We start from the raw sequence: 10248 nt of genomic DNA, 5'->3' as shown, positions 1-10248 counted from the left end.
CTCCGTGACGTCACTGACACACCCCTAGACACGCCCACTGGCAGAACACGTACCATGGCCAAAAACCGCACCCGCTTCAAGTGTGTGACGTCACGGCCGCGCACGCCTCCGCACAGGCGAAGGCGCTATGGACCAGGCCTTAGGGTATGGGGTTAAGGTTACAGGCTTTTAGGGTAAGGTTAGGGGGGGGTTATCTTCTTGGCGAAACGGCCAGCGGCTCAAATTTCGGTGGCTAAATGTTCTAGACCGCTTCAGCAGTTACAGCCAATAAAGCTGGTGGGGCTTCATAGTCAAAGCCAAGCAGGCTCCTGGGGCAAGGCTTTGGTAGTGCAGCAAATTAATTAGGTGGGGCTTGGCTTCAGCAGACAGCCAATGAGACTGCTGACCAATGGTATTTAGCACAATGGACGACAAAGGGTGAGTACTCCTATAATTCTGGAGATCATGGGACCTGGAAGGTATATAAAAGACTAGGCGATTTCAGTAGCTCCTTGCCCCTGACAAAGCTCTGCTCTCCGAGTAAAACATGCAAGGTGATTATGACAGCATACATAGGGAAACAGGAGATGTTGCCAGTTAAAAGTAGTAATCCGTGCCGAATTTGTTTTTTTGCATAACTTAAACAGAGTTGTTCTTGCCCTGTGCCACGCTGATTTTATCTTTTTAATTCTAATGCTCCATTCGGGAGATATAAGCATTTGAAATGTGAATTGTCCGGGAGCGTAAAAATGGAGCTTAGTGCAGTCTATAGGTTATCATGATAACCTCAGCAGCTAGAGATGAAGAAAATCAAAACATATAGAACAAGACTTGCTTGGGAACAGTCACTCCAAAGTGCCCCTATAAAACAAGCAAGTTCCTATAATGTACCTGGTATGTGGTAAGGGCCTATGACGTGCCAGGAAGGTCCTGTGTCATACCAGTTAAATGAGATCATGTTACAGGTTAAGGAAACCCGTCTGGTTAGGCCACTGGTGGGCAACATGCAACCCCGCACCCTCCTCTCTCTCCAGGTACTTCTTCCCTTACCACTTTGAGCCTATCTCACAAATGAGCATGCAGAGCGGGAATGACAAAGCGAGAGAGAGGTGTTGGAGACAGACAGCGGGAGAGAGAGTGGTGGTGGAGACAGAAGGAGATACTATGTGCAGCCCTTTCAGGGGCTGAAGGGCCCTTGATGTTGCCCACCACTGGGTTAGGCAGTCAGGAAAAGCTTTAGCTTGAAAATGAGAGGGAGATGCTCACAAATGTGTAACATGATGTGCAACATCTGTAAACTATGCTGGTGAATTAAGACTACCCAATACATTGGAGTGAATTAGACTATGCTATGCAGAGTTCCGGATGTTCTGCTGCTACAAATAGGTAACACGATTGGCAAGTTATGGACATAATTCACCAAGCGCCAGTATGGGTTTGGAGCGCCCAAGCCGGAGTTAACTTCCACTGACTTGAACGGGAGTTACGGCCACTTCAGGTGCACAAACCAGTGTTGGCGATGGATGAATCTGCCAGGGTATGTGTGACTGGCGAAACAATTACATTTTGTATTTATACTTCTGATTGAGCCATTTTCCATTTTAAATGGGGTAATATGCAGTTATCTTCCTTTTTTGTTTTTGTTTAGGGTGGTATTTTTTTTTTTAAATTGGATTTTAAAGGAGCATCAAAAAGTTTTATTTTTTATTCAATGCGTAACCCCCAGTGAAAGAGTACTTCTCTCTCAATCTTATACTGTACAGTGTTATATACATATACCGCTCTCTCATATACATCTATCCACGCACACACAGATCTGTGTATATAACACACACACACACACACACACACACACACACACACACCCCTCTAATGCTATATACAGTGTTATATACATATTCCCTTGATGTGCAGTGACTGCGCAGGCACAGAGACATCAAGATAAATTTACTTAAATAAAGAGACCGCACCCGCTGCATCAAACAGAGTCCGTTCTCATAGCAGCGAGACATCTCCAGCCTGATTCTTACACTCTCCTATAATTACAATAGCCTTCCTCTCTTCTCACCTGCCCCTTCCTACAGACACTCCTGGGATGTTTGAACAGCCCCCTCTCCCATATTGTCTCTCCGCCCCCCTTCTCACAGACTCACACTCCTGTGATGTCTGAAGACCACCTCTGCCCCTCTTTCCCTCCCATCTCTGCACTCTCCCCCCCCCCTCTCTCCGCCATCTAGACTGGTCACATCGCTCAAGCCCTTCAGATGCTCCACAGAGTCGCTCTTCTGCAGGTCGGACGCAATGGTCTGCAGGCTGAGGAGGGAAACAGTGTCAGCAGCGGGGCCTTCCTCCCCGTCCTGGGTGGGGGGAGGGGCTTCGGCTCCCAGGGGCGGGGTTCGGAGGGGTAAGAGGAGCCCTTGAGTGCGACGTGCATGAATTTCCTCGCTGATTAACTCCAGACTGCGCAGAGTGGCCGAGTAAAGCAGCTTTGCTTGTGACACAGAAACCTCCAGACAGGTCACACGTGACTTATGCTCCTGTGACACAGAGAGACATAAGGGAGCTATAAGTCTGTCCCTCCCAACGCAGGGTGACAGTGACACAGACAGGAGGAAGCTATGAATCTGTCCCTCTCCCCTTGCAGGGTGACACAGACAGTTACCTCTAGCACGGTGTTGAACTGAGCCTTCAGTTCAAAGTAAGGGCGGCTCTTCATGATAACGCGCCTCAGGCTCTTCTGCAGGGTCTGCACTCTGGCTTCGGCTGCGTGACACTGTCGAGTCACTCGCTGGTGCTCAAACTCGCTGTGCAGCCGCTCCTCCTCCGCTTCATTCACCTGGAGGGGTAGGAGGGGGGGCAGAGAGAGGGGGTGAGAGTGCGCACGAGAAGGCGATGCTTCATTTATTCTATCGAGTCTCGACCCTTCTTCCTCACAATCTCTTTACCCTTCTCTTCCGCGCACATTCTCTCCCCTCTGCCAAGGACCTTTCAGAACCGCCGTTTAGCCATCTGGACATATAGCTGCCAGCCGTTTTGCCGACATGGTAATATATAGCATAACCTCCCAACGCTAATTTTAACCCTAAAAACCTTTAACCCCTTACCTTAAAACCGCAAACATTAACCCCCAACCTTAAAACCCATTACCCTAAAACGTAACCCCTTACCCTAAATTCCTTAACCCTAAAAAGGGTCACCTTAACCACCTAATCTTACCCCAAAAAGCTTAACCCCTTACCCTAAACCCAATGCTAATCAATTACCTTAGGGGTGACGCGGCCAGCGGCAGACTGTCCTTGGCGGCGAAACATACCATTCTGCTGCCCATCCTCCCTCACTATCCATCCTTTCACCCCCCTCCCCCATATCTCTCTTCCTCCCTTTCTGTCTCTTACCCCAAACCCTATCCGCCTATTTCTTTATTTCTCCCCCCCCCCCTCCCTCTCTCCCTCCCTCCCCGCTTACTTTGCATGTCGCATGGTTTAACATCTCCTGCCATGTTGGGTCCAGTCTGTTCTTATCGGCAGTAACTCCCTGCTCTGCCACGAAGACCATTTCCCGGGCAGCTCCGTGCATACTGACCGCTCTCTCATACCGCAGAGCAGCGCTGTGTGTGTCCTGTTGAGCCTGTATAAAGTGTATAATACAAACACAGTGTGCAGTATATAGATGTACTTTGCAGTATATAGACAGCTTGCAGTATACAGATGTACTAGAAGTATATAGATGTGGCGTGCACTATACAGATATACTAGCAGTATATAGACGCAACGTGCAGTGTTGTAGTGTACTATGTACTAGCAGTACATAGACACAGCATGCATTATATAGATGTACTAGTAGTAAGTAGATGCTGTGTACAGTATACAGATGTACTGGCAGTATATAGACGCAATGTGCAGTGTATGAATGTTCGAGAGGGAGAGTTGTTTTGTTTTTTACCTCTTTGGCCAGTCTCCTAGCTTCATAGTATGGTCTTGCCTTATCTATACACCCTCCGAGTTGAGTAGCGTGAGCGTTTAAGCGTCTCGCAGACTCAGACAGTATACGACGATACGCTGTGCGGGCATCCTAGGTGGGGGGGGGATATACACAGGGAGGAATTATGTATACAGAGGGCAGTGTGGGAGGAGCCAAGTATATTGGGGGCAGGGGTGGGATGTTCAAAGATGGCTGACGGTACTCACATCCAGCTGTAACTCAAGCAGGTTGATCTCTTCGCTGGCCTGGTTCAGACGCTCTAATTCCTCCTGCAGATGCAGTCACGAAAGAGAGTCCAGGAGAAGGAAACAGAGAGACCGTTAAGCGGTGTAGACAGTCAGAAAAAAGACAGACAGATAGAAAGACACTCGGAGAGACAGAGCAAGTCAAATATAGAGACATCACACACAAAAGACAATGACAGTCAAAGAAAAGTGTCTCCCAGAGAGTGCACTAAACCTGTATCCTGGGATCTAATTCCTCCTCGATCTCTCCCGCCTCTCTCTTAACGTCCGAAGCGCACTCGCTTTTTCTCTTCACATCGGGGCTGGTCTCTCCGTGACACGCCAGCTCCTGGTGGACATGTCCCTCTCTCTCAGCCCCCGGAGTGGGCAGTCTCACCTCGCAAGGGGGTCCCTCTCTCCCCTCCATGTTGAGACAGCTCAGCTATGCATGGTACGTAGAAACCTAACAGGGATATATATAGATATATATCTATCTATCTATAGAGATAGATATATAGACAACAAAAAGCAGCAGCCAGCACTCCAAGCAACAAATGTAAAGTCAAGGTGCATGCTCCATAGAAATCAATATAGAAACCTTGTCTTCCCATAAGAGAAGGCACAAAAGCTGCAACACTCAGATAAGCAAAACGACATGTATTAGCAGTGACAAAACAGCACACTGTAAACCCAACGTTTCGGTCCTGGCAGGACCCGGAGGAAGGTCCTGCCAGGACCGAAACGTTGGGTTTATAGTGTGCTGCTTTGTCACTGCTAATACATGTCTTTTTGCTTATCTGAGTGTTGCTGCTTTTGTGCCTTCTCTTATGGGAAGACAGGGTATATATAGATATAGATAGAGATATCAGTACCGTGTTAGCCGAGCTTCAATAATCAAAAAATAAATAGATAATACCGTTCTGTGGCTAACGAAATGCTTAAGCATTTCGTTGGCCACAGAACGGTATCATCTATTTATATATATATATATATATATATATATATATATATATATATATATATATATATATATATATATATATATATATATATATATATATATATATATATATATATATATATATACACAGTGGTCGACAAATCATCAAAAAATCTACTCGCCACCTATTACCACACGTGTGCTGCTTGGGCCAATAGGAGCTCGCCACAATGTTAAATCCACTCGCCCGGGGCGTGCAAATTTATAGGTTTGTCGAACACACACACACACACACACACACACACACACACACACACACACACACACACACACACACACACACACACACACACACACACACACACACACACACACATATATATTTATACACAAATGTAAATACAACTGTATGCTCATCTGCATGTCTTAGGCAGGTCTGCAACCCCGCCTTTCCCCATTATCACCCAGCATACAGCACTTCCACTGCAGCAAGGGATTCTGGGAAATGACATGCAAATGAGCACACAGTGTCACTTTTTGCTTCAAAAACCATTTTTAACATGGTTCCCTATAGGCTTAAGCTTGCTGCATGGTCACAGCTTTGAGCACAGCCAGGGTTAAGGTGCACACCCAGAAAACAACCCACAGACAGCTGTTTCGACCTTAATGGGTCTCATCAGTGTGGGGTTGATTAACTGGGTATGCAAAGAAGCTAAAGGATGGGCCAACCATAATACTGAGTTAAGTTATGGTGAGTAAAAAAACCCTCCACAGCAAAGCAAATATGCAATTGTAAATACAACTGTATACTCATCTGCATGTCTTAGGCAGGTCTGCAACCCCGCCTTTCCCCATTATCACCCAGCACAAGTGCTGTGTGCTGTGTGATAATGGGGAAAGGCAGGGTTGCAAACCTGCCTAAGACATGCAGATGAGCATACAGTTGTATTTACATTTGAATATTTGCTTTGCTGTGGAGGGTTTTTGTCACTTTTTTTTACTCACCATAACTTAACTCAGTATATATATATATATATATATATATAATCAAAAAATAAATAGATGATACCGTTCTGTGGCTAACGAAATGCTTTTATTTGTGCGAGCTTTCGAGATACACTGATCTCTTCTTCCGGCGATGTTAAAATGAATGAAGCAAGCAAAGGGTATACTTAAAAACAGTGTCTCTTGGAATGTTATCTGTGCTTTTCCTTCCCCCGGTGTGGATGTGTTTTATGGCTAGAGGTGTCAAAAGGTTCCTGAAAGCAAGTGATGTAAGTGTGTGTGTATCTATGTGAATAAAAATGAATGGAGAGCCCACAGTATATACAGTGCTTTACAAAAGGTGTGTGTGGATTGGGAGTGGATATACACAGATACACACACACACACTCTTACATCACTTGCTTTCAGGAACCTTTTGACACCTCTAGCCATAAAACACATCCACACCGGGGGAAGGACCAGCACAGATAACATTCCAATAGACACTGTTTATAGTATAGCTTTTGCTTGCTTCATTCTTTGTAACATCGCCGGAAGAAGAGATCAGTGTATCTCGAACGCTCGCACAAATAAAAGCATTTCGTTAGCCACAGAACGGTATCATCTATTTATTTTTTGATTATTGAAGCTCGGCTAACACGGTACTGATACCTCTACATATACATACATACATACATATAACAGATAGATGTGACAGCACGTGTGTGTCTGTATGTATATATCACACAAAAGAATATAAGACTTGAACGGCAAACCATCAATACTTTAATAAACTGTTTTGCATTTTTCATAAGACTATTTTCACTTATTGTTATTCCCACCATTTTTACAGTTTGTACCCAGGTGTGTGTGTATATTCAGACTTATTTTTATCATATAATGTGCTTTTCTTAGACAGATGTATACTTATGGAGAAATTAAAACCAATAAACAGTATATAGCGTGCAACACAATTGCATCCGTATACCGTATTCCCTGTATATAGATATGTATATTTGTGCATTAGATTCAGTGCTGTGCACATGTGCTTCACTATATATTTAATATACATAAACATACACAAACATAATCCCACACATAGTTATGCATACATTATATATACACATTAACAACTCTTAGGCCATATAATGCACCCCCTATAAATATGTATTATAAACCGACTTCCACACCTTAAATACTCGCGTTATGACGTCATGGGCTGTGCAGCGTGACGTCACACAGCCCCCGTCGCTGCCCTGTCCCGCAGTTTGTACCTGTGTCCCGGCGGCACCGGAACCGGAAACTAGGGTGATAGGGATGATTGGAGGAAGGGGACCCTAACTCTTCCGTACGGCAAGATGTGTGGTGGGGGGGCAGAGGGTGGCAATGAGTCCGTGCAGCAACATGCCAGATGAGGGTAGGTTCCGGCGTCCGTTCGGCAAGATGGCGCGAAGGTAAACCAAGCTCTTTTTTTCGCTCGTATTTTTTTTTTTTCGCTGCAGAAGGGCTGTAGACCGCCCTCCGTACGACAAAATGGCGGCTCACGGTTTTGTCCTGTCGACGCAACCAGCGCCTGTTCCCGTGGCTGCATGGCGGCTATCAACTTCCGGGCTCCGTACAAAGGCCCCTTATTTCCGCTTTCCGTACGTTCCGTTAGTCAGCTCCTCCCGCACGAGCCGTTACCACGGAAACTAAGAAAACTACTGGAAAGTAGTAGGAGCCCTGGCCCCTGACTGCCAGCCCGGCCCATGGTTACATAGTGAGATGGTGTATACTGTCTGTATATGATTGCAGTATTAAAGGGATACACAACACGTAATCCTTGTCTCAATAACCATACAGGAGGTAACAGATCCTATACTAAACAAGTCTAGACACTTCTCTAAAGGTCTTGGAGCTCATGCTTTTCTCACACTCCCCCGTACGCTCTCTCCCCCTCCCTTAGGCCTGGGACATAGTAGTGTGAGCAAGGCTTAGCCACGCTCACACTCGGCACTGAGCCCCTGCAGCCGCAATGAGCGGCTTTAGCAGGGGCTCGCGCACGCGTCCGCACGCCTAGGGAAGCGTGTGTCTCAAGAAGTTTTCAAATTTGGCGCTCGCCGGAGCGCAGGGCCGGTCACGTGAGCTGGTTCGCCTGAGGGCGAACCAGCTCCGTGACGTCACTGGCCCGCCCCCGACACGCCCACGGACGGCGCGCTGTGTAAGGCCAGGGAAAGCACCGCTTTCCCTGAGCCTCAGCGCGCCTCCGCACTGACAAGATGACTATGTCCCAGGCCTTAGGCCTCGTCCAGGGTGGAAATGGGCGCTCCAGAGCTGCGCCCTGCTCGGCCTTGCTTTTCCTGCGTCCCCAACTTCACAGAGCTGGTTTGCCCTCATTGGGCGAACCGCTCATGTGATGCGCTTGCGAGCAGCAAAATCAATTTTGCTTGCTCGGCAAGCGGCTGAGCACCCGCTCACGCAGGCCACGTTGTTTTGTCGCAACGTGTCCAGCGTGAGCGGGCGCGCCCGCTCAGCCCCACCCTGGACGAGGCCTTATGCTCTCCCCTCCTTACACACACACAAAATCGAACGCGACTTCCGGTGACTGCAGGAGGCTTGGCCTCGGAGAGTTGCCCCAGCTCTCTTCCCATGGGATCCTCAGAACCCTGGTCTTTGATAAAGCACTTTGCGTGTGATGCGCGTTATAGTGTCAGCTATTACCCTTTATTTTTGGTAATCCCGCTATTGCCCTTTGTATTTGCTGTGCCACGGCATTTTTTTCTCATCATGGAAACTACTCTCCCCTCCCCACGGAGACCTCCTGGTTAAAAATCACTGTCTTGAGGGTCAGCTTCCTTTTTTATTGAAATGTACCTTTCTTGTTGAAAGATTCTGGCCCCACTGCACAATACTGCTTCTGATTCCCTACCACATTAATTGTATTCCCATTTTGATTGTAAGCTCTTCAGGGCAGTTACTCCTTTTCCTATTGTCTAATTTTATGCATGAAGTGCCTACTCCTATCATCTGTGACATGATAGATTATACATAGATAGATAGATTATACATATAGATAGATAGATTATACATATAGATAGATTATACATATAGATAGATTATACATATCAATTTTATTTGAAAGCAAAAATTCGATTAAAACCTAAACTATAGCGCTTGCCATGCTAGATTAGAAGAATATCTAGATTGTGTTATTTTAAAGAGGAAATACTCTTAAGCCTAGTGTAACCGGAGTCTCCCCTGGTCCCCCGTTGCCCCCTACCTCCTGGAGCGGGTGTGCTAGGCAGCGGAGGCAGGGAGCAGGTTCTGGCACCGACGGGAAGGTTGCGCAGGCGAGCGTATCGCCGGAAGATTCAGCAGCTCCCTTTGCAGGGGCCGCCATGTTGTGATTGGCCGCGCATGCGCAAGATGCCGCACATGCGCAGTATAGTTAGAGCGGCAGCCATTAGTTAGAATAGGCTCAACCAGGGACTATAACCCCCAGAAGCCTCAGTGGCTGCAATCACGTGGGAGCGTGAACAGCCAATGGGGCTGCAGCAATCCCCTACTCACCAGAAAGATGCTTTTCGCACATTTTGCTGCCACGTTAGTTGGAGCTGGGACAAGGAAGGGGTCTGTGCAGGGGTGTGCAGGGGTGTGCAGGGGTCTGTGGCTCCTGCACTAGGCCAGATACCCCTGTTAGGCCCCAGCTAAGCCCCGACTCTAGGGTGACCAGATTTCCAAAATGAAAAACCGGGACACATTTATAAAAAAATTTTTTAAAACAAATTACATAACATGACGCACCCCGTTGCCATGACAACAAGACACTGACGTCAGGCGGTGACATGTTGCCATGACAATGTGGCATCACGTGATGCCTCGGCGCCATAATGCGTTCCGTTGTCATGTCAACTTGATGCAGCGTGACGTCATGGATCGTCTCGTTGTTATGGCAATGTGCATTACGTCACGTCGCGCAGCCATGTTAATGGAATTTGGAGGGGAGGATACAGCCAAAGGCAAAAATAAATATATAATAAATAGATCTAAAAAATGTTGTTATCTCCGGGTTAGCCTTCAATAGAAGGTGGCAACCCTGACTGCAGTGTGCGTTTGTGTGTATAGAGGTGGGGGCTGCAGTGTGTGTTTGTGTGTATAGAG

At 46.9% G+C, this 10248-nt stretch overlaps 1 protein-coding gene across 2 annotated transcripts; it reads right to left on the bottom strand.

Moving 5' to 3' along the window:
• Nucleotides 1-1670: 1670 nt before the first annotated feature.
• SH3BP5L (SH3 binding domain protein 5 like) lies at nucleotides 1671-7838 on the bottom strand. 2 transcript variants are annotated; one of them, XM_075578128.1, is made up of 7 exons: nucleotides 7383-7838; nucleotides 4420-4647; nucleotides 4167-4229; nucleotides 3922-4050; nucleotides 3445-3606; nucleotides 2642-2815; nucleotides 1671-2516 (listed from the first exon to the last, which is right to left on the bottom strand). In XM_075578128.1, exons 2-7 carry the CDS (start codon nucleotides 4609-4611, stop codon nucleotides 2121-2123), a joined length of 1116 nt encoding a protein of 371 aa, XP_075434243.1. In that variant the 5' UTR covers nucleotides 4612-4647; nucleotides 7383-7838; the 3' UTR covers nucleotides 1671-2120. The 2 variants fall into 2 exon arrangements, with proteins under 2 accessions (XP_075434243.1, XP_075434242.1); XM_075578127.1 differs by having other exon boundaries at nucleotides 7299-7836.
• Between the last annotated feature and the right edge of the window lie 2410 nt (nucleotides 7839-10248).

The sequence above is a fragment of the Ascaphus truei genome, chromosome 20, assembly GCF_040206685.1.
Source record: "Ascaphus truei isolate aAscTru1 chromosome 20, aAscTru1.hap1, whole genome shotgun sequence".
NCBI classification, from domain to species: Eukaryota; Metazoa; Chordata; class Amphibia; order Anura; family Ascaphidae; genus Ascaphus; species Ascaphus truei.
This window is presented reverse-complemented; position numbering and strand designations above follow the sequence as displayed.

Bases quoted from the DNA above. Each gene is read 5' to 3' on its own strand.
- SH3BP5L (XM_075578128.1), bottom strand. From the start codon at position 4,611: ATGGAGGGGAGAGAGGGACCCCCTTGCGAGGTGAGACTGCCCACTCCG. The intron at 3,607-3,921 runs GTAAAAAACAAA...CACTTTATACAG, and splicing joins CTAGGAGACTGGCCAAAGAG to GCTCAACAGGACACACACAG. The intron at 2,517-2,641 runs GTAACTGTCTGT...TCTGTGTCACAG, and splicing joins AGTTCAACACCGTGCTAGAG to GAGCATAAGTCACGTGTGAC.